General features: G+C 40.1%; 1 protein-coding gene across 2 annotated transcripts; it reads left to right on the top strand.

Annotated features, from left to right (window-relative positions):
• Nucleotides 1–3,220: 3,220 nt before the first annotated feature.
• On the top strand, nucleotides 3,221–23,787 carry PCF11 (PCF11 cleavage and polyadenylation factor subunit). Of its 2 annotated transcripts, none has more exons than XM_026106071.2 (16): nucleotides 3,221–3,723; nucleotides 8,607–8,732; nucleotides 11,042–11,230; nucleotides 11,650–11,841; nucleotides 12,721–13,829; nucleotides 14,094–14,283; nucleotides 14,379–15,018; nucleotides 15,099–16,582; nucleotides 17,942–18,029; nucleotides 18,714–18,833; nucleotides 19,375–19,489; nucleotides 20,101–20,284; nucleotides 20,751–20,906; nucleotides 21,995–22,087; nucleotides 22,602–22,637; nucleotides 23,248–23,787. In XM_026106071.2, the coding sequence occupies exons 1-16, from the start codon at nucleotides 3,535–3,537 to the stop codon at nucleotides 23,461–23,463; spliced, it is 5,127 nt and encodes a 1,708-aa protein (XP_025961856.1). In that variant the 5' UTR covers nucleotides 3,221–3,534; the 3' UTR covers nucleotides 23,464–23,787. The 2 variants fall into 2 exon arrangements, with proteins under 2 accessions (XP_025961856.1, XP_025961857.1); XM_026106072.2 differs by having other exon boundaries at nucleotides 19,378–19,489.
• Nucleotides 23,788–24,456: the final 669 nt, after the last annotated feature.

Here is a 24,456-nt window from a genome sequence, read left to right on the forward strand (position 1 = left end):
TGGCCAGAGGTCACAAAGGTGTAATGCTAAATGTGAACGGGAGTAAAGGAAGCTTCATGAGACATGTGTAACCCAAACAAGAACTGATCTGACCAGCAGAGAATTGGGACCTGATTCATATTTAAAAGTTTTCTGATTTAGCAACACCAGGACTATAAGAAAATTCAGCAATCAATATAGCTTCGCTGGCAAAAACTTGTAGATGTGGTTTCAATGGCAAAATATCTTCTTCTGTTTTGATGTAAGCAGTATGTAGTTATTATACTGATTTAAATTGGATCCCTTCTCTAAAAGGGTGTATCAGATCTTCTCCTCTAGCTACACTGGCAAACTTTCTAGCGGAGACTGTTTTACAAATAAACTACTGAAGAGTGTGAGGCTGATAAAAGCAGAGCTACTTTGGAGACTTGACAGGAGTGTAAAGCTTTTCCCCCTTTGGGAGGAACCACAAAGAAACACTGTCTGCTTCCTTAAGTGAATCTCTCCTCGAGAACAAAGGACTCCAGTTCATATACAGAGAGCTAATTTACATCCAATTAAACCGATCTTTAAAAATCTACATGATGTTTGTTTCTTTAATATCTGTTTTTTTCCCAAACATGATTAAAAAATATGCATTTTAATTATTTTTTTACTTTGCTTGAATGAAAAGCAGCAAGAACATTTCTGAGCACCTAGAGACTGTTGTTTTTTTACTTGCCTAGCTATAAAGCAGTTCAAAGGAATTTTATTAAACTTCCCAAGAAAATTCAGCTCAAGCATAAAAACAGGTATGAACATTTTCAACCACAGCTATAAATGTTTTGGAATGTTGTAAGTTCTTGGGAAGACTTGTCACGGAGGTTCATTTTCCCATGTAGTACTATATTATCACAACTGTCCAGCAAGATTTCTTTAATTATCAGTTGCTGGTGATTCTCAGATCAAATCTACTACAACTAGGTCTATTCTAGAAGCTTTTTAATGAGTTTTAGATCAGCAAAAAAACAGAGCGGCATCTGCAAGAAAGACTTCAGCTGACGACTGTGTCACCTGGGATAAGAGATGGGACATAGTTGCGCCAGAAGCATTTCTAACTAACGACTGCAGCAAAGCTGTGCTTTTGATGGGGTAAATTCTGTGGTTTTGAGGGGTGGCTTTAAAAACACATACATGAAGTATACTTTTGCACGTATACAACATAATTACCAACTTTTCACTAGGCAGTGAAAAGGCATTTCTGTGCCACTCTTAATGAGCTGTTGCAAGAGCTGCTTAATCCATGCAGCGCTCCCACATCTCCTCACATCCCATCGGCACGGCTGCTCCACGGGCAACCTCCAGACTTCTTGCTGGCAACCTGTAGCCCTCGTTCCGGTCTTACAGGCTTCATATTAAGACCAGTAAATACAAACTAGTAGTATACTAAAGTCCTGGATGTGCTCAGGCACGTAGGTGTACTCGGATGCAGCGTTCTGCCTGTCGCGGAGGAGAGCTCACTGCCTTGCCTCGTATCCGGCTTGACGATTTGCTGATTAGTAATCAGCAAATCTGTTTTTGAGGGTGGCATTGGAGCACATGATATCCTCATACAGGCAGTTTTGCTAGTATTTTTGGTTTTGCTCCAGTAATTAGTGTAAGATAGCATGCCAACTTACAAATATAGTAGTTTCAGGAGGAGGCAGATTTCCCCACCCCCACATTTTTCCCTTAGAAGCAGAACAATATATACTGTTTTTACCAAACAGAAGTGGGTCTAAACTATGGCGCAACTCCTGGTACATGATTAATATTGGTCATGGGCAGCGTTTCTTCGAATAGCACGGACAAAAATTGGTTTTATGGTCCTAGCTTCAGCCTGCTTGAGTCAGAAAGTTTAGTTTCATTTTCTTATCTTGTGATGACACACTGTAAAAAAGAAGTGGTATGTACAAAGCACAGCATTTCTGAGTTTACAGGAACAAGCACGAGCATACGTTCTAACGGGGAGAAAAAAAAGATGCTGTTGTTTCCTTTCCCCTCTTCTCTGTTTCACAGGTCAAATTCTTCAGAAAAGGGATAGAAATATGAATTTAGAAACCAAAATACATTTTTATCTGGATAAAATGGCAAATAGCAGCCCTCACCAACATTTCTCCAGGTCTTTTTGCTCTCATTCTGCTCTATTGCAGGCATCTTTTAAAAATGATTTTTTTTCCTCACAGAGGAGTGTTTTGCAACGTGTATTTTAATGAAGCAGTCACACATGGCCTACTTTTAAACGCTGACAGTTCTGCACAGTAAATAAGTAACGTGCAGAAGCAGGGGGTGGGGGAGGGCCAGCCGCCCCGCAAAAAGCTTCGCAAAACCGGTGACTTCCCAGAGGAATGGGCTGCTGTTATCCGCCGGCAGATCTCGTAACCCAGAGCAGGGTCTGTCACTCGGACCGCGCTGGCGCAGCCCTGCCAGGGCAGCTAAAACGAGAAACACCTTCCCGACTCGGTTTACTGGGGCCACGACCTACAAACTTGCATCAGGCGTGACCGGCTGGGGTGGGCAGCGGGGTCTCGCAGGAGGGCGCAGGCCAGGCCCCCTGCCTGTCCCCCGGCACGTCAGTCCCGCTGAGGGAGTCCCGCGCGGCCCCGGGAACCAGCGCCCTCCGGCACGCTGCCCAGCTCGGCGCTGCGTCCCGGGGCTCCGGCCAAGCCGCTGCGCTCCGCTCGGGGCAGGTTGCGGCGGCCGCTCCTCACCCCGGGGGGAGGCTCAGGGCCGCTGAGGCGGCGGCCGCCGCCGCCGCCCGGCGACTCGCGGGCCGGCGCCAGGCCCCGGGCGCGCCCGCAGGCCGCGGCGTTGCCATGGCAGCGGGCGGGAGCGCGGCCGAGCCAATGGCGCGCGGGGCCCGGCGCGGCGCGGCGGCAGCGCGGGGGAGGGGAAAGGAGGAAGCGGGGCTGCGCGGGGGAAGCAATCGCCGCTCGGAACTTCGAAGAAAGGCGGGATTACGCGGAGGCACCAATCACGACTCCAGCCAGTACAGGAAGGCGGGAAGAAGCGGAGCAGCGAATGAGAAGCTGGAGAGTAAGAGAGCGCAACCAATCGGAAGCCAGAGCGCAGGAGCGAGCGCGGAGCCTCAGCGCAGGAGCCAATCAGAAGGCACGAAAGAGCGTCTGTCGCGCATCAGAGGCTGCTGTGGTGATGGGTGGGCCAATCGCAAAGTGAGCAGACGGAGCGCGAGCCAATCAGGACGCAGCAAGGGAACAAAAGGGGCTTTCCAAACAACCGCCCCCTTTCCTTAGAACAATTTCACATGACGCAACGGTTGGAGGAAGAGGTTCGCGAACCGTAGCTGCCGCCGCCATTTTGTGAGTGCTGAGACTGAGTCGGCGGCGGCTGAAGCAGCAGCAGCACCGACGGCGCCACCACCACCAGCGGGAGCCGCAGCCCGGAGGATGCGGTAGAGGAGCCCAGCGGCAGCGGCGGGGGGGCGGCATCGCTCGGCGGCGGCGGCGGCAGGGTATCGCGGGGAGGGGGCTCTCGGTCGGTGGGTCGGGTCCTGGTGCGGGCCCCGGTCGGAGGAGCATGTCGGCCCCGGAGAGCAGCGCTGGTAGCAGCGAGGCCCGGGAGGACGCGTGCCGCGATTACCAGTCGTCGCTGGAGGACCTGACGTTCAACAGCAAGCCGCACATCAACATGCTGACCATCCTGGCCGAGGAGAACGTGCCCTTCGCCAAGGACATCGTCTCCCTGATCGAGGCGCAAATCGCCAAGGTTTTTATATTCCACCGACTACTACTCCTACCTATACTGCTGGGGGGGACAGGCCGGGGCAGCGGGCTAGGGCGGCCTCGGGGCTAGGAGCAAGGGCGTGGGGGCGAGGGCCTGCGGAGGGGCGCGGGCGGAGCCGGGTAGCGGCGGGCTGAGGGGGAGAGGAGGAGGAGGGCAGAGAGGGGGCAGGGGAGAGAGAGCGAAGAGGGGGTGAGAGGGGCTAGGAGACGGGAAGTCGGGCGAGAGGGAGCGGGAGTCTCGGGGGAGGACAGGAGCCAGGTGGGGTGAGGAGGCCAGTGGCGGGCGGTGGCAGTTGGGCTCGGGAGGGGGCGGGCGGCGAGGCAGGGGGCTTCAGGGCACACGGAGGCAGCGGTGGGGGGCAGGCTAGTGAGGGGCGAGCAGAGGGCAGGTTTTCGGCGGAGTTGGAGGGCGCCCGGGGCTGTGGCGGGGGAGGAGGCACCCTGGCCGAGGCACTGGGGAGAGGGCGAGGAGCTTGGGGTCGCTGCGAGGAAACAGGTGGAGGGAAACGAGTCCCAGGTGGGGTCAGGGAGCACGGGGCGAGGCGTTGGGGGCTCCTCCTTTCACCGCTAAGCTTAAAGCTCCTTCTTCTACACCCTGCCCACCCCCCCCCATAGGGAGCAGGGGACTCGAGGGAGGGGAACAGCCCCCACACCACCCTGCCGCAGAGGAGGGGTGTTCGTAGTCGGGGAGGGTTTGGGACTTGTCCCACTAAAAGCGCTGGGAGGGCAGCGTGGCTCGGGATTTAAGTCCCGTGTAAATACCAGACACACAACATGGCGGCCTGGCAGTGACTGGGCAGCAGTACCTCGCCCTTGTAGCTGGGTTTTCCCCTACATGGAGCCAGTATTCAGTGTCTCTAATCCGGTGTCTAAACATTTAGCGATTTCTACAGTAGATGAATATTGCGATCATTAGAGAGAGGCTGTTGGGAGGAGAGATTTGTGGAGTTTTTTCCTTAATTTGAAGGATTGAAAATAAGGCTGAGTTTATAACGTACAAATAGTCCACTTTTTAAAGGTTAAATATAATGAGTTTTAAGTATCAGTTACGGTTTGGAAGATAAGACTATTTTCCCTGTGCTTACTTGAGACATTAATTGGGGGCCCCCTTATCTTTCAGAAAAGTTTGTGGGTGAAAGGTGATAATCTGCTCCGGTTAGAGAAGTGTGTGTGTGGTGGCCATGGGGGTTGTTTTGCTCTGCCTGATTAGAGAAATTTTGGGGGAGCTGGGGTAATCTGTTTGGATTTCAGGAGATCTGCGCCCTGACTAGAGCATAGTATTGTCTGTGCGTTTAATCTATTTTGGCTAGAGAAGTTTTTTGGTTGAGGATGGGGAAGAAGAAATTCTCTCTGACTGTAGAAACTGCAGCAGCCTGTAGGATCCTAACATGGCGTCTGAAAGGCACATGATATAAAAAGAAGGGAAAGAGGAGGCTCCCTCTGAGCCCAACCCAGGCAGTTGCTGACATCAGTCAGCCACAGAACACAGATGGGGGTTTACTGCACCTTTTTAACAGGAGATTTTTATGTGGAAAGGGTTGTTCTTTCACTCCCCCCTATTCTTGGCAGTCACCCCTCCCCCGTTGTTTCCCTTGCTCCCTCTGATATCAGGTGTTCATAGGCTTTTTTCCTTTGGCTTTAAATCGTGGTTTATAATGGTGAGAATTGTACTATTTAATGATGGGGAGGGAAAGATCTCTTAAGTTATTTAATCCATCTTTCTATCGATGCAGGATGGCTTTTTAGTGTTCCACAGACCTCTTCCAGTTTAGTTTTAAATGCTGCCAGTGGCTGAGTTCGGCCATTCTTTGGGGAGGTGACCTCATAATCTAATAGATCTCACCATTATATCTCTTAAAGGGCAGTGGATGTATATGAAATGATTTGTGATAAATACCAATGCTGTCAAATTTCTTCGTTTTGGGGTGATTTTAGAGCCTGCCCTGAAGTGTGTTTTTTAAAGATGTCTTAAATCCTGTATCAATGGTTAGTTTTGCCTAGTTACTGTTCGTGACTATGGTTATACGAGCGAAGTTTTTAGTTGTTCCTGGGAAAGTGATCTCCTTTGCTAAGCCACTTTTAAAAAGTGTTGCCTGGAGACAGTTTGTTTAGTGTAAAACTGAGTGGTCTGCTTTATGGTTTAATAAATGGTTATGAAATGTGTGACTGGTATTATAAAATTTGTAAATAAAAAGTGTGAAATATGTATTTGTCTTTTTATTTACCATTGTATAGTGCAGAATCTGTTTCCAAGACCCATTTATTTACAACGTTATTTTTTAAACAAAGTTTTTCACAAGTTTGTGACTTGGGGTTCAGTTACCAGATACGATTTTAATGTTGAAACCCTTTAGGAAACTAATAAAGAGCCACACATTTCCAACAATAGCTTTCATACATTATTTGAAAGAACAGTGGGAATTCTGTAATGAAGTCCTTAATATCATGCTGATAAGCTCAGAGTTAGTGTTCTTCTGTGTTCTGGTGATTATGCTGAGCCGCCCTGCTTTTTGGTTAGTGTCATGTGGGTGTCTTTCTTGTTAGGGGATACTATAGAGACTGCCTGAAAACAAAATACATTCAAATCTGGGATTCCCTTTTGTGGTTAATGGAATATGTGCTAGATATCTTGACATAATAAACATTTCCAGAAGTGAAGACTTAAATATTCCAGCCATATTTAAGTCCTGGTTCTTAAAAAGGAACACCTGAGTAGCTTATGTGAAGTGGGATTTGCTGCTAAACTTATAATTCTGTGTGTCATGTTTTGAAATAGGCTTCCTTACCAGCTTGCAGTGCTTCCATGTGTGATTGATTACTTTTAACAGCCTGATGTATAATGAAGGTGGTGGTTAAACTTTTTACAGTGCGTTTGCTACTGAATAGATTCCCCAGTGTCTCAGACTTTAAGCTTAGCTGAGTATAGTGAACTACTTCCATACATTGATGAAATGGAAGAATATAAAGTATGTCAGTAGCTCTTGGGCGTAGGTGCTGGTGAGACAGCTCTGTGTTTCACTAAAAGCTGACTTTGAAAGTCAGTAGCTGTGCACTTTTAGTGTCACTTTTTTATAATGGGAGGCATTCAGAGCAGTTTAAAATAGTATTTTTAATGTGCTGTTGTGCAGACTGTATTAAAAAAAACCAATATTTACAGACATTTTATTATTAAGTAGCTTTAGACCCCCAGTCTTTATTTTCTGAGGCTAGAGAGATGTGTTTATTCTAACACCGTTGTGTATTAGCTCATTTACAGTGTTCAACATTTGGATTAGGTAATATAACTGCTGTAAAGCATGCTTCTGATGTGCTGCAATTAGTTTTAGCTATCTTAGGGTATGCTTTTCTATCTTTTAATGTATGAAGATATATCACCTGCCTGTCTTTACTACTTTGGATGTGCACAAAGGCAGTAACCTTCCCCCTAATTAACAAGACATTCCTAAGTCCTCTTCAGTATTAAGTTTCAGGTCATGGAAATACAATGGAATGTATTTAATATGGTGTAAGTGAAGACACATTTAAGAGTGAGAAACCACCGTGATTTACCCATATAAAATACTGTTGACTCAGTGCCCCTCTATAAGCCACCTTAATTGGGAAGGAATTAAATATAAAACTGTAAAGCAAGAGCACTTCCACACACTTGTCTGGACAGTGGGGTTGTGAAGTAAGGTGTCATTAATGAATCTACTAGCCTGTCCTGTTTAAAACTAGCCTGTTTAAAATGAGCAGTGAATGAAGTTATTCTGGTTTTATCCTAAGCGTACCAGATGGTGAATGGGACTTAAGTATTATGAATGGATGTTCTTCTAAGGGGATCGCGGTCAACACACAGCTTGTAGTGTTGTCTTTTCTGTTGTCCACTTCAACAAGTCTGTGTACTTGCTGATGCTTTCTGGAACTTTGCTGTGCCATCTGCTTGTGAAAGCCAATGGTGGGCATTAAAATAATTCTGATTTCGGCCAGTAGTGCTTCGTTTACATTAGAAGTTGCTCTAGCAGTCCAGCGTCACCACACTTTTATGGCACAAGTTTGGTACAAGTCTTGAGTATGAAATTAAAAAAAAAAAAAAGCAAACCTCTTGTAACAAAGGTGTGTCCAGAGTACGAAGACTCCCTTCCCTGAAAATCATGGTTGCAGTTTGTGCGTTCATCTGTACTCTTATCCGGTCAACTCCATGACTGAATTTTGTTTGGATGTAGAACTTTGTTTGAACTGCACATTTTGCATGCATCATGAAAATCTGACTGTTGATATCTGCAAGTGCCGAGAGAGAATGGGACTCCTTGGTCCATTTCTTTGGATTACAATGAAATAACTGTGACCTATTCTGCATGTAGTTTACAAAAAGACTGTGACATTCAACATAAAACCTACATCTACGGAAGTTCACTGATTTGGGCTTTTTGCCAGAAGTCTGACTTGCGTTCTGTGAAATCCAGAAAAACTACTAGAAGTTCCTTCAGTTGCTAACGATGGTTTCCTGCTAACTTAAAATTACTTTCTCAGTGGGTTTTGAAAGGTTACACTCAGTACACTAGCAGCAATGTTGTCTTGTGGGCTTCTTTTTTTCTTGTTTTTTTTGCCCAAAGCTCTCATACACAAAGAGAATAACCTAAGATGTTACTACTTTTTTGTGGTAGACACACTGCCTGGTACTTTGAACTGAGTATCTCTTTTCCAGTTTAAGTTTTTGTTTAAAAAAAAAAAAAAAAAAAAAATCAATCCCAAGCAAATCCCTTGGTGTTTATAGTGGCAACCGAAAGAGAGGTCTGTATTTCTGGGATCGGTAATCCCTTTATTTAAAAAGCTTAAAGTATATTTTGTTGTACTAAACTTCTCAGTTTCTTCTTATTACTCCAGGCTCCTGCATCAGAGAAGCTTCCAGTTATGTACCTTATGGATTCCATTGTCAAGAATGTGGGAAGAGAGTATCTTACTGCATTTACTAAAAACCTAGTTGCAACATTTATTTGTGTATTTGAAAAGGTATATACACTTTCAGAAAAGTTCTGTATTCTAAGCAAAATTTGTTCCTGGTGAAATAAATATATGCTTTCAGTTCTGGGTTTTCTTGGGTGGTGAATTACAGGAGTTGATTGGTTTTCTTAAATCTTAGTACTGTTATGTATAATGTGAAAGGATATTTGTGTTGCTGTCAAGCATGTAAATTCTGTGTTAGCTGAAAGCCGCAAAGTTGCATTTAATTAAGTTCATAAACTTCTATAGTCTTTCTTTCCAGGCAAGATTTAATAACAATTTTTCATTAATAATTGCTTACCTGGAAGGACTTTTTGTCATGTATAGACTGATTAATTATGAATTGTTGATTTATTTTTAAGATAGTCTTGGCATTAAGACTATTAACTATACTGAGACTCAGTTTCTTCTTGTGGATTTCTCAGCTCTTGTCTCTCTCATGTAGTTGATTAGGTTAGTCTAAATTACTTTATTTGTAATGTGGCAAAATGAGTGTTTCAACTGTGAAGACTGAAAATCACTGACACCTGATACTCTTCTGGTGGTCTGTGATTAAAAAATGCTAGGGAGAAAGACTTAGAATGTATTGCTGTATGATGTTACAAATAAGTGTTCAATAATCACTCACCATCAAGAACGGCTAACCTTTTGATTCATTTTTTTGTTCTTAATCTTTAAACCTAGTGAAGTAATAGTGCTTAGTCCTTGGTAAGAAAGGCAAATCCAAGTCCAGTTTTGGAAGACTGGACTTGAATGTGTTTAAGTTGGATCAAAATGGAGGGTTAAGTTCTGTGTTTACCTGTATGCCATGATAAGAAAGTGGCATCTCATGAGTGAGAGGGTCTTTTGCATATTTATCTATCTCCACATATCAGTGAGGATCTGAGATCTCAGTATGCTTTATATATGGTTTTCAGAGGTGAAACGGTTGACTAATTAGGGAATAGCTTGCAATAATGAACACAAAGTTTAAACTCCTGTGTGTTAGAATAGGTGGATAAGTAGAAGTTGTACTTGTTTTTTTTTCAGTATTGTATTGTGAATGCTCATTCACTGAGTTGCATGTAACCTTCTTGCAGCTGGAGCTCTGGATAATTTTTTGAGTTTTTAGGTTAACAGTCTACTGAGCTAACTAGAGTGTTTTATTTATGCTTATTTAATATGTATGTACAAAGTAGCAGTCATTTCCAATAGCTTAGTTGGTGATGGTACAAGACAAACTAAATTCCATTGTTTACGTTGTTACAAATTTTGTTTTATCAGTAAATGGTCACTAAGGTATCTTTAAACACTTAATGGAGTCAGATACTTTTGCCAGTCATTTCAGCAGCTTTTGTAGTGAACTTCATACCCTTTTGTTGAAACTTGGATAGAACCGCCTCCAAAATAGCTATCTACTAATTGATTTTATTGAAGTACCTAAAAACAAACAGAAAAAACCCCAACAAACAATGTTTCTAGACTTTTGCATGTCTTGCTGTAACACCTTAAAAATAAAACTGCAGCAAAAGTCATTTAAGGGCCAATATTTAATGACTGATTTAGCATATTCACACTAGGCAGCTGCATATGTTGTGTCCTCACTTATTTATCTTTTTAAGTTAACCACTCAGGTTATCTGGTGGATTAGAAATTTACTGTAAAGCAAAATTTAACTTACTTTCATGAGATAACTCAAACTAATAGTTAATGAAAAGATAATGTAGGGACTAGACCTACAAGGGCACTTCATTTGTAGTTCACAGACAGGTGTAATTTTGCAGTTGAACTGAAATATAATTGGATTAATTTTACCTAATACCCTTTTTGCTGTTTTTACTGGAAGAAGTTTTTCAGTGACTGAACAGGTGAACAGCGTACTCTTGTTTTCGATCTGTGATTTGTTGTTCTCTTTTTGCCGGTGATTATTATATCCCATTCAGGACAGGCACTTGAATACCCTATTGTCTAAAGGCTGTAGCCTTCCAGTATTTTTGTCACTGTGTTTTTCACAGAAAATGGGCAAGTAAAATGAGAATTTTGGTAATAGAAAAGTTGAAAGAAAATTCTGATAGAGAATGGTAATACAGAATAAAACCTTCAAGTGGCCCTGAAACAATTACTCCACATTGAAGCTGCTATTACTGATTCTGTTGGTATAGATGTATGAATCGTATAGCACATCTGCACTGTTTATAAATTCTGTATAGCCAGTTGAATGTGTAAAAATCACAAACTATTGATACGCGTATAAAATAACTGAAATAAGTTTTACAGAAAAGTGTAAAAAGTTGTTTTATATTAACTTAACAAGCCATAGAATTGTTTTATTGTTTTAGGTGGATGAAAATACTAGGAAAAGTTTATTTAAATTACGCTCCACATGGGATGATATTTTTCCTTTGAAGAAACTATATGCCCTTGATGTCAGAGTCAACTCATTAGATCCTGCTTGGCCAATTAAACCTCTGCCCCCAAATGTGAATACTTCTAGCATCCATGTGAATCCTAAATTTTTAAATAAATCGGTAAGTTTTCATGCCTAATGTATGAGCAGATGGTAATACATGTAGTTTTCATTGCTTGTATACTGCTTTTTGACAATTAAGCATATTAAGAAAGAAGTATCTGACCTTTATAGACAGGTAAGATGAATTTCTGAATTCAGGATATTTGCTGGGCTTGGTTTTTATATTTCAACACACTGTATTTTAGGTTTCTGAACATTGATGATTTTATATTAAATGACATGCTGTAACTTTCACAGTGGACAGATTGTAGTGGAGCAAAAGTTTTAAAACATTCTAGTTATATTTTGCATTTAAAATGCAATGTATAACCTCATTACAAACGAAATCCCACTGCTGGATCATGGTAGCAGTTGAACAAGATGGAGTTAGTTGATTCCATCAAGACTTAAATATGACTTACTTTATTTTGTTTTTAGCCAGAGGAATCTACTGCACCTACCTCTGCTGTCACTTCTGGTGCCTCAACTCCTCCAGCTGTTCCTGAAATACAAAAGAATTTGACACAGGAGCAACTGATAAGGCAACAATTGCTTGCAAAGCAAAAACAGTTGTTAGAACTTCAGCAGAAAAAATTAGAGCTGGAGCTGGAACAGACTAAAGCACAGTTGGTGAGTAGGGTAGTTGATGGACCTTTCGTAGGTGGGTTTTTATCTCAGTTTCTTTTGAATAGCACCTTAGCTATGCTGCTAACTGCAGTAAATGAAATTTTTCTTAATTCTAGACAAATGTAGCTATTTTAGGAGTAGAGCAATACAAGTTGATCTTGGACTCTAAAACAATATTAACTAAAAATCTTAACAATTTTAATAAAAAAGAGAAGCTCTTGGGTTATTTTTTGTTTTAACTTCTGCTCTCCAAAATGATGCCTGCGTATGATCCTAATCTTCCACCTCTTCTCATGGCTCCCAGCAAGCTACACTTTTTCAGTTATCTTTGCTCCGATTTTTCTGAGAAAGGCTAACATTTTTCTAGAATGAGGAATCTTGATCCTTGGAACTATAAAGTCAGTTTCCTCATCAGGTCAAATTTGTTAAATCTGAAAGTGGCAGATAAGCAATGTTATTTCATGTTTGTAGTTGAAAGTCTTGTTATAGTGATAGTTGTAAAAATATCTTGACAGGTGTAAAAATACAAAACTAAAGCACCTTAAAAGTGTAGAAATAGGAAAAATAGATATGTAGCAGCTTAGTTGCCTTGAGCACGTAGAGTATATTAAAAACTATAATGCTGTAGTGCAAACATGCACTTAAATCATATTTTTTAGTATTCACTTAGCATTGTTTGAACTTGATTTTTTGTAATTGTACTGCATTATTTTGACACCTGTAATTAGCAATTAACAGGTCACTTTGAGTTAAATGGTTCAATTTTGTGAGTGTATCTTTTGAGACATTTCCATTTTTCCAGTTTGGCTTCAAGCTGCAGAACATGAACATCTCTGGGCAGGAGTTATCAGGCAGTTTAATGCTGTTTTTTTTCTATTCCAGGCTGTTTCTCTTAGTGTTCAGCAAGGATCATCTACTATAGCTTCAGTTCCAGCACCTTCCAAGCAACATGTGTCTCAGACGCCTCATATGGCAGTTAAACCTCCTCATCAGACCTCTGTGCAGTCTGAAAAAAACAAACCATCCCCAAGTCCTCCACTTCATGATATCAAAGTAGCAAACAGGGATCCTCGACTTAATAGGATGGCTCAACATTCTTCTCATGCTAAAGATCAGTCTCATAGGAAAGAATTTCCACCAAACGCAACCAATCAATCTGATACCAAGGCAAGCAAAACAGCTCAGGCTGAAAAACAGAACTCATCGAAGCAAGAAAAATTGAAAGCAACTGAAAAAACACCGAAGAAGGAACTTGACCAGTCAGAGGCAAAATCTAAATCACCATCGCCTTTGAAAAATAAGCTACCCAGTACTAAAGATACTAAAACCCAGGAATGTGAAAGTACAAAAGTATCAGAAATCAGTAAACGGGATCCAAGATTGAAAAAACATCTTCAAGAAAAGCCAGAGGGCAAAGAGGATGAGGCGAAAGAGAAGAAGAAAAATACAGAGAAAAAAGAAAAAGAGGAACATAAGACATGTGAACATAGACCGGTAGGCAGCAGAAATAAAGTAATTAATGGTGTTGTTCAGAAACAAGATACGGCTACAGAGGAGTCAGAAAAACAAGGTGGAAAACAGGGGAGATCGAGTAATAGAAAACGCTCACGATCACGCTCTCCTAAATCACGGTCACCATCTACACATTCTCCAAAAAGAAGAGACCGAAGATCACCCAAAAGAAGACTTAGGAGTTTATCTCCCACTTCATCAACTCCTAAAATTGGAAAGATACGTCAGATAGGTCCTAAGCAGTCTCATGTTGAAGAATGTGCACAAACAGCAAGAGATGAAAGAAATTCTAATAAACGAAACCTTAAACAAGAGGTGCGAGATCCAAGGAGAGTGAAAAAAGCTCAAGAAGATAGGCCCCAAGAAACAGTAAGCCAGCATTCTACAAAAGCCTCTCCTGATCCAAAGGAGAATGCAGAAAACTGGCAAGGATCCAAATCAGGCAAGAGGTGGAAATCTGGTTGGGAAGAAAACAAAAAGTAAGTTACCATCTTTTAAAGAATTTCTGCCTGAAGTCAGTGGAGATTTTCTTGCTGACTTCAGTATGCTCAGGTTTGGGAGGCAATGTTCAGATTGTCAAAATTGATTATTCAGATTATTAGCTTCTTTTAATAGTGGAATATGGAAATTATGTATATTTAGATTCTGATGTGATTGTTTTGCCAAGGTCAGTTTTAATTGGAATGTAATAGATATGTCATGAATAAAGGAATAATCAGTTCTAAATGTGTTCTTGCTTTCAGCTCACAGCAGAATGAAGAACACCAAGCACTTGGTAAATCCCCTCACCAAAGACACCGGGAAAACTGGGCTGCTAGTAAAGGAATTTTGTCACCCCGAGCACCAAAGCAGCAGCACCGGTTAAGTGTAGATGCCAATTTGCAGATTCCCAAGGAATTGACATCTGCAAGCAAGAGAGAATTACTTAAAAAGGTAACACTGATCAATTTGTTATTTGTAGAAGTGTCCTGGATATAGTTTTGTTTTTCTTTTTTTTGGAAGTCTAAACTTTAACTTTAATATTACAGGCAAATGAACGCTTAGCATCTGGTGAAATAACACAAGATGAGTTCCTTGTTGTAGCTCATCAGATCCGACAGCTGTTCCAGTATCAGGAAGGAAAGCACAGATGCAATGTGTGGGATAGCCCTACAGAAGAAAAATGTTTGAAAAAGAAACCTCTTCTGTCTGATGCAGAATTAACATATTATGAACACAAAGCAAAATTGAAAAGAACACAAGTGCAGCATTCATTGTCGAGACTTGATCTGTTAGATCCTGATGATATTTTAGATTATCATATACCTGATGCATTGCTTTCTGGAATAGAATGTGAGCAAGCCAAAGCTAAGCGTGGAGTACAGTTTGAGAGAAAAGAACCATTTGGAGAAAGATCCAGGCGACATTCTCCTGTAAGTGGCAGTAATAGACCTTTTCCTGATAATCTTTCACCACTTGAGAGTCGACGAAGACTCGAGGAACAAAATGCTACTAAAGGAGCAAGAGGCTCTAAAAGTTTCGATCCTTATGACAGCTGGGGAGAATCAGATGAGTTTAGAGAAGCTCTTAGACAACAGGGGAAGAGCACACCAGAGTTCCAGAAAATAGATGGTGATGCAATCTGCAGATTTGATAATCGTGAAGAAAGACCACTTCTTGGGAAAGCTGGTATGTATTTTTGCTTTATTTTAGTGCTGTTAAGCAATTTGCAACATCTCAGCAAATGATTACTGTTTTTGTTTGTTTAGGGGTTCGAGAGGAACCAAGGTCCCCATTCAGTGAACGTTTCAAGAGAGCAAGGTATGAAGATCCAGACAAAGCGCCGTTTTCAGAGAGTCCAGGATCAAGATTTGGAGGCATTGAAGTAAAGCAGAGAATAAGTGCACTGATGGAAGACAGGCCTCTCTTCGATGGCTCACCTAGACAGCCTACTGCGAGGGTTGGAGTAGATGGACCAGGAAGTCCTTTTCTTGATGGTCCTGCTGCTGGTTCAAACTCTAGAATCGATGGGCCACCTGGACAGGCTGCTATGAGATTTGAGGGGCCTCTGGTAGGGGGAGGTGCCTCTCAGTTTGATGGACCACTGGCAGGAGCAGGGGGAGCTGGAGCCCTAAGATTTGATGGGCCACCAGGGCAGCTGGCAGGTGCCCTCAGGTTTGAAGGACCCCCGGGACAGGTTGGTGGAGGAGGTCCATTGAGATTTGAGGGACCTCTTGGGCAAATAGGTGGTCCTTTGCGTTTTGAGGGGCCAGCAGGACAGCCTGTAGGTGGTCCTAGATTTGAAGGACCTGGAGTTGGTCTCAGGTTTGAGGGGCCCCGTGGTCAACTTTCAGGTGGTCTCAGGTTTGAGGGACCCCATGGTCAACCTCTGGGGCCTCGAGGTCAACCAGGGGGTGGTCTCAGGTTTGAGGGACCCCATGGTCAGCCCTTGGGGCCTCATGGTCAACCAGGGGGTGGTCTCAGGTTTGAGGGGCCACACTTACAACCATTGGGGCCCCATGGTCAACCTGGAGGTGGCCTCAGATTTGAGGGGCCACATGGTCAGCCTGTGGGGCCACATGGACCATCAGGTGGTGGACTTAGATTTGAGGGGCCACATGGACCATCAGGTGGTGGGCTCAGACTGGAAGGACCAGGGGTGGGTCCTAGGTTAATTGATGGGCCAGCACACCAAGGAGGGGGTGGTCTTAGATTCGAAGGTCCTCTGGGTCGAACTGGTCCAAGATTTGATGGCTGTCATTCAGCTGGCTTTGATGGTCAACCTGGACAGCTATCTCTTCTGCAAAGATTTGATGGAATTCATGGACAGCCTGGTCCAAGATTTGAAAGAGCACCTGGCCAACAGGCACAACCACGATTTGATACAGCCATACCTCAAAGATTTGATGGTCCTCACCAGCAACCCTCAAGGTTTGACTTGCCCCTTGGCCTTCAAGGTGCACGTTTTGAAAATGTAGCTAACCATCCTGCCTCAAGATTAGAATTGCCACCGTATGGACAAAGTGGTCCATTTGGTGAACATCCCAGCCAGGGGTACAATGGACCATCTCATGGGATGCAGTTCCAGAGACCTGAACTATTTGATGGTTCTCCCGGACCAAATTTCAATGGGCCAGCTGGCCCAGGAGCACAGAATTTCCCATTGAGAGCATCTGGACATTATTTTGATGAAAAAAGTCTTCAGGGTCCTCAGTATGGAAACTTCAATAATATATCTGTGGGAAATAATCAGGTAAGACTTGATTGTGCTAAATAAGGTAGGCTGATGAAGTATTGTTGTATAGAGAATAGTAGTTATTGTTCCTCCTAAAACGAGATTTTTCTGATAAGTGGGGAGACTGGGAGCCGGTTTCAGACTAAAAATTATCCCTGCTAAGTAGTTACAGCAGTGTATAATAACCTCCTTAAATAATCTTTTCTGAAAAATGAAAAAATAGAGAAATCTGAAAAAAATGGATTTTTACAGTCATCATTTTTTAGCTGAGAAGATAACTTGAGGAAATTAGTCTGTATTTTCAACTCAAAACTATGTGATTGGAAGTCTGGTATTTTCATTAAACTTAACTAAAAGTGAATTCTTTGTAAAGCATGGAAGATGATATAATTGTGGATATACATGGTTAATCTGTCAGATGTAGAATTACAGTGGACCAAAATAATTGTTACCTTTTTGGAGCTGTTAGTATTGGTGATAAGACTTATGAGAGGCCCGTAATTTGGGGGAATTGGGAAAGATTTGGACATTGTTGAACTATGCTTTTGAAAAATGTTCTTTGTACCAGAATGCTTCGAGTTCACTTGTCTTTGCTGTTGCCTGTTGGAAATGCCCTGTTCAAAAGGGGAAAATGATGCTGGATGTCAATGAAAAGCGTGTCATTCCTTTTAGTTGATTATAGAGATTTTAGTGGGCATTTTTCATTTGGGGGATAATTAAATCAAATATGAAGAATGAACTGAACATAAACCAGTTGTGTCCTGCTGACCTCTAGAGGGATAATTTTTTAAACAATTTTAACTTCTTTTTATTAAACCCAAAAGCAGTCAGTTCGCAAAGAATACTTCTATGAGAAATGTGTTCTAAAAATTATTTCTCCATCTGGAGTTTGCTGTAGCTAGTTTGTTGAAAAACATCTGTTTTCAGGATGCTTTTGGTATAGTGGACGCTATTTCAATTATTAGATAAGAAAGAATATCTGTTTACTGAATAGTAGCATTTATTGATGGACGGTCACTAGATTCTTCAGTCTCTTTCTGATGGACTCTGTTTTGGTGAAAAGGAAGAGTTTAAAAGAAAGTAATGCTTTTGGAAAATGTGATTGGAATTTGAAGAAGGGATAAGTAGAAGAAAGAAGTATTTTTTTATTTAAATGTTAAACAAAATAGATGTTCTCTGAATTTTTTCTAATGGGAAATTAGAACTAGTTTATGAGCCCATTTGTTGACCTTTCAATGCTGAACTGATATGGTACGCTCCTGGAAGGAGTTTAATATATCTAAAATCATTGACAAGTGTCTAGAAGTTAATGATAACTTCATTATAACATTTTTTAATTTTATCATGCAAACAGTACATAAATATTTACTTTTACAGGTGGCTCTCATGTCTGCTCAGCCAGGACCTTATGGCCAAGGTCAGCAGTATTTACCAAATCCTGGAAGCTTTGTTCAGAACCCAGCAGGTGTGTACCAAAATAATGAAAATTTTTTTTTTAATAATGAAATAATAACCTTTTTATTTCTTTTGGACTGTTCTGTTTGAGGCCATAAAAATAAGCATTCTGTATTGTCCCCGGTGTAGTAGTTCTGGGTGGACTAAAGGAAGCCTTGACACTTAATGAGATGCTAGTAGATGTGATTTCTGTAGTACCTGAATTTCTGTAGGGGTTTCCGTCAAACACTGAAGGCTTTCATTAGTTTTCATTAACCATATGATTCTGGGTATATAGTTGGGCTGAAAAAAATATGGTCTGCTTTTGAGAGGTCAGGAAGGGATCAGTCCATAGGACTGACTTTGCCAGGCTATATAAAACTTACCAGTACGCAAATGGTTAGTAATGAAAAGCTTCTACAGTGTCATGAATTATTAAAAGCAGGTGATAAGTAGATCAGTCCTCATAAATATTTTGAGCATAAAGTGAGAAAGTACCACATTTCAAAAACTATTCAGTAGAAATTTGTATACAAAGAGCCAGTGTAGATAGCACTTAAGAATACTTACATTATGAAGGAAGCTGCTGCAAGGAAAGAAAAAAGATTGGGAGAAGCAGGAGGCAGAAAGTGTGTTGTGAAGTATGTTGGTGGATGAGAAGTAAATTTTTGAAGCTAACCTTTTGTCACCATGAATGTTGATGTTTTTTCCCTAGGAGCCCTTCCACATTCATACCCTGATAACCACCTTGGCCAGCTTGATGTCAATGAATTGTTTGCTAAACTGCTGTCAACAGGAATCCTCAAACTGTCAAAAACTGATTCCACGTCAGCACGTATGTAGATCCATTATGTTCTAACTACTCAGTTTATGTATAACCTAAGTGAAAAGCTAAGTACAAGACCTTTCGTGAACTCTTACAGCTTTTTTTAACTTAACTTTTTTCTTTGCATGTGATGAAGTAAATTCTTAAGTTTTAAAATGTATCCTGTAGTTTAATGTGTACATTTAAGCTATACAAAGCAGTGAGCTGCATCTTTGGTGCTGTTCCTTGGTAACTTGTTCTTGATTATAGTCAGATTCTTGTCAATTTCCAAAATATCTTTCTCTAAATACTGAATATTAAAGCCAAAGATTTAGGTGGAGGTATTGAAATGCTGTTTTCCAAAACTCAGACTGTAAAGAACTAATTGCATTTTGTATGCTTTGTATAATGTTAGAAGATGAGACTGATTCAGCTATTATTAGGCACTTGTATTTTAACATAGGTTGTTTGCATTAATATTTCAATAAAAATAACTTTCAGGAGTACTTCATTTCTTTACGATAATGTAGTGAAGTTTTAATAAAATTGTAATTGTCTCTTTGTTTTCTAGAAGTGAATGAAACTTCAGCCCAGCCAGCTGCTGAAGAGGAGGAGGATGATCAAGACCAGAGTGAAGATCAAGATGTCCCAGACCTCACTAACTTTACAGTTGAAGAACTTAGACAGTGCGTATAGTAGCATGATCTTACAATGCAGTAAGAACAATGACATGGTAATATCTATGTAGTTAATCCAAGACAACTGGGAGCTTTTAAAAGATTAAGTGTCACTTTGTGGCTGATATAAGAGGACCTGCAGTTTCTGTTTCTGTTGTTAGCCTAGCAGAATTTGAGGGAGGAGGAAGAGGCAAAATTAACCTGAGTAATCTATTTAAATCACACCATGTATCTTGGATAAAATCAGGAAGGTTATAGAAATTGAAATCAATGTTATTTCCTTTGCTACTACCAGTGTTACTACCTTTGTGGTAGTTTGCAGAGCTGACCAAATGCTGGCATTACTATAATAGGCACTATTGGATGCTTGGAGCTCGTAGATATAAACCTAAGACATACCAGCATGTTTCTCATGAACAGTTAATGTGAGACCATTTTGTTACATGAGTGTTTTCAATTGATCATGTTTTGCAAATCAGGAAGAATTCAGCTATATAGCATGCTTTAACTATAGTAGATTCATCATTTTTTCTACTGTTAGGATTATTTGAAGTAACTTACTGAGGAAATTCTTACTTGTTTCTTTTAAAAAAAAGTTAACACTTTTTTTCTTTTTGTAGGCGTTATGATAGTGTTATAAATCGACTGTACACTGGAATTCAGTGTTACTCATGTGGGATGAGATTTACTACTTCACAGACAGATGTTTATGCAGATCATTTAGATTGGCATTATCGCCAAAACCGCACAGAAAAGGATGTTAGCAGAAAAGTTACACACAGAAGGTGGTACTACAGTTTAACAGTAAGTAACGCAGTATGTGTCTTGATAAATTAAAGGCCAGGTTCTGTGCTTTATGTATGTGCTGTAGGATTGCAGTTGAATCTCAAGTTACATCATCACAGGAGTTTGCCTTTTATAAGCAGTGCTGTTTAGAGATTTCAAATAGTTTTCATAAATGCCAGTCAAAACACAAAAGGTGGACATATGAGCAATAAGCAGTTTAAACTATTAGTATCTTTTTGGTAGCACTGAGAATGCAATAGAAATTGAAAGATAGTCATCTTTCTGGAGAAAGTTCTTGAACAGTGTAGTACTTTGAAAAAAATGTACACTGTAATGCTGCATATGTGATGAGCATTTCAATTTTTAATGAAGAGACTCATCACATATGCTACTTTTTGGATGTGATTTTTTTGAGTTTTACTTTTTAAATGTGGATTTGTGGCTATTTGTCCATGTCTGAGTGTGAATGAAAAATTTCTCTTAGGACTGGATTGAATTTGAAGAAATAGCTGATCTAGAGGAGCGTGCAAAAAGCCAGTTTTTTGAAAAAGCTCATGAAGAGGTTGTGTTGAAGACGCAAGAAGCTGCAAAAGAGAAGGAGTTTCAAAGTGTCCCTGCTGGACCAGCTGGAGCAGATGAGGTATGTTTCAGTGTGTCTTTGTTAGCCCAGATAGTGAGAATGATCTAATACTTTAAAGAATTTTACAGCATTCTTTTATAGTGTGTTGCATATAGTCTGAAGTTTTGTCCTTGGACCTCTGTGCAGCCACTTCATAGATTTTATATTTATGTATGTAATGGTTGTTGCCCAGTAGCAGATAGTGGTATAAATTACCAGTAGTTTAAAAAACAAAAAACAACAAACACCTATTGACATTCCATCTTTATAGCAAAACTGGAATTGGAAATGCATGTTAATTTACTGAGTGTATCCATAGGAAGAGTAAACTGAACAAGTGATTTGGAAATGGTCCTTTGTGGTTCAGATAACAATTGTCTTACCTTGTTTGTGTTACTTCTTACACAGTTAGGTAGGCATTAGGACAGAGAAGCATCTCAGTCTTTCTTTTGACTTGAAAATAACCAGTAGATATGTATTTTATTAGACAAATTGGTATAGTAATTAAATACAAGTATTGGCAGAATTTCAACTTAGTTTTACTTGCCAGCCCTATATGAAACTAGCTATCAAGCCCTGAAGGCCATTGTTTTAATTTTGGAAAAAAGTACCTCTTGTGCCTTGTTCTCAGAGTTGATCATATGGCAGAGAAAGTATTAAAGATGTTAATATTTCAAGCAAAAGTTCTCCCTTTTTAACTTGAAACTCAAAGTTGAGTTAGGGATAAGAGTGAAGATAATGCCATAAATAAAATTAACTGAGTCCCTGTACTGGGTTGTGTTACCTGGCAGAAAAGGGGCATTAGATTGTTACCAAGTGTTTTGCAGGGACTTCCTAGCTGAAAGGGCAAAGCTTACTGATCCCAAGTGACAGCTGTCTGCAAGCCCTGATGATTGTTTTTGTCTGCAAACTATACTCAAAATAATTTTGCATTAATACATGTTTTTTAAAGTTACTTTTAGAATGTGGAGGCAAGATCATGTTTTAGGTCAATACATTTATCTTAGGAGCTTTATTTGATTGTCATTAGTTGCATTCTTAAAGTTGATGTGTTTAGTATATTGTTCAAATCACCTTTATATATCTCTGTTACTTTTATAACTTTTCAGAGCTGTGAAATTTGCCAAGAGCAATTTGAACAGTATTGGGATGAGGAAGAGGAAGAGTGGCATCTGAAGAATGCTATCAGAGTAGATGAAAAGGTAATCTGATTTTATTATGTCATACTTGTTTAGAATAAAAAAAAAGATCAGAAGAGTTGTAGCAAGAAAATGGGAGGAGAAAGTGATTTTCATTCCCAATGGATTCTCTTGATGGTTTTGCTGGCCTCCAGGTACACCAATATCTCAACCTTTTGAAATGCATGAAATCTTGATGCCATTAGTATAGGTTCACTAGGGTTCCCTCATGCTGCCTTGCTAAAAGAAAGATGAATGTCTGCATATATGGATGTAGATACTGGTTCTATTAATTCTAAATACAGCTGTAGACAAATAATTCTTGTATAACTTTTGTATAACTTTTTGTATAACTTTTCCTACATAAACACACAAAATCTTTTCCCAGTTAGTTATGTTTGACTATTATACTTTGCCTACTTATACCATTGTTTTTCTAGAGGGAGTATAATACGTGTAACCAAAACTGTTCTGTTCATGACCAGTGCTTCTACTATAAAATAAATATGTATTTAAATGTATAACAATTCCTTTTCAGATTTACCATCCATCATGTTACGAAGATTACCAAAACGTAAGTCAATCCTTTATATCTTAAGCATTGTGTGTTGGTTTTGCTTGATTTCTGGCTTTGCAGGGAGCAAATATATTCAGAATATACTACCCATTTCTGTTGCATATGACTATACAAAGAGTTGAGGGCCCCAGGCATGGCAAGTTTGTAATACAGAATTATCTAAGATGTATTTTTTGTTGTGATGTAGCATGTCAGGTTGTATGTCACACACAACTAAAGAGAAACCATGGTTTGAAAACATATTCTGAATTTATTGTTGAATAAAGTTCTCAATCTTAGGAATTTGCAAAATGGAGTAAATGGATGTTGGTGGGTGTGTGTGTGTGAAATTTTTAATGATTTGAGAGTTATAATACTCCTTGGGATAGCTGGAAATGTCTTATGGTAATGCGTTAAGTGTTTCATCCCAACTTGAATGATATCTTTTCAAAGTAATTGTAAAGTAATTCTGTTACAGTAAATTGGCTTTCTCAAGGTCTGGATAAAGTAGAAGTTTGGATTTTGAATGCCTGATTATTAGCTGTTTACATTTTGAAAATTACTATAACAAGTTACAAATAGTTGTTTTAATGGTGTGTTAATACTACAATAACTTTAATTTTTGCAGACATCCTCATTTGATTGCACGCCATCTCCCAGCAAGACTCCTGTAGAAAATCCACTAAATCTTATGTTGAACATTGTTAAACAAGAAACACAAGAATCTTGTGACTCCCCAAAAGTCAAAGAAGAACCTGATGACACCCCTACTACCTGTGCAGAAGAGAGCACACCTGCATCTACAGATATTAAAACAGAACCTGATAAGGTTGAGTCTGTTTAAACAAACTGAGGTATGATTTTTTTTTTTTTTTTTTTTTTTTTTTTTTTTACTTTACAGAACAGAAGAGCTGCTGTGTTGACTCTGGAAGGCAAATACTTTTTATATGAAATAAAAACGTTTAGCTGAGGCAGGGCCTCAGCTACTGTTTGGTTAATAAATACATTTTTGTATTTGAATTTCTTGTTGCCTGCACAGTTTCAGGTGTCATTGTGTGAAAGTTCTGTAGATGCGTGAAAATTTAATGGAAAGAAATTGTATATGTAAAAATGTACAATTTTCCACTTGTGGAAATGTAAATTATAAATAAAAGATATTTTTGCTATATATGGAGTGTAATGTTTATGCACACCATCAAATGAAGACAGTGTTTCTGTACTTTTTTCAGTTTAAATGGAATTAAAACGACTTCAGTTTTAGACCTCTTGCGCAACAAGATTCAGAAAAATGAAAGCAAGTAACTTCCTTTCATTATCCCATATGTGGGTTATAAGGGGAAGCAATGCAGGAACTTTTTCAGACAGCCCCCCCTAGATTTCTTTTCGTATTAAATTTATTTGAAAAAACTTAATACATATCCAGATATTAGAAAAATAACCAAAAAGACAGTTCTGGGTAGAAGGGGAAAATTAACAAAGCAACCAGAGTGCTTGATTGTGAACACAAGTGCCAACAAACATTCAGTTAACAAACCAGGATGCCTGGCAGTTGAGACATTTAAAATGATTTTTTCCGTTAGTCAAAGGCATAAGAATTTAATATAGCTGAACAAACTTTTCTTTACAGGGGGAAATGAATGTAATGCTCATTTGAAACATGGTTAACATTTTTCTTTGTTGGTTATGACTGGACTTAGATGGTAAACCAGATACCCTGAGATGTTAATATTTCTTAAATATAATAAATAAAATGAAGCATATATTTGAGTGTGAATCTCTTCCTTCCAGTAATGGGCTTGTGTGGCTGTCATGTTTGTGGGTTTGGAAATGAATGGAC

Source organism: Dromaius novaehollandiae, chromosome 1 (genome assembly GCF_036370855.1).
Source record: "Dromaius novaehollandiae isolate bDroNov1 chromosome 1, bDroNov1.hap1, whole genome shotgun sequence".
In the NCBI taxonomy this organism is placed as follows: Eukaryota; Metazoa; Chordata; class Aves; order Casuariiformes; family Dromaiidae; genus Dromaius; species Dromaius novaehollandiae.

What these genes read in the sequence shown, in the direction of transcription:
- PCF11 (XM_026106071.2), top strand. Translation starts at nt 3,535, where the DNA reads ATGTCGGCCCCGGAGAGCAGCGCTGGTAGCAGCGAGGCCCGGGAGGAC. An exon ending in GACCAGCTGGAGCAGATGAG is followed by an intron (nt 20,907 to 21,994) that starts GTATGTTTCAGT and finishes ATAACTTTTCAG; the next exon opens with AGCTGTGAAATTTGCCAAGA. An exon ending in GTTACGAAGATTACCAAAAC is followed by an intron (nt 22,638 to 23,247) that starts GTAAGTCAATCC and finishes TAATTTTTGCAG; the next exon opens with ACATCCTCATTTGATTGCAC.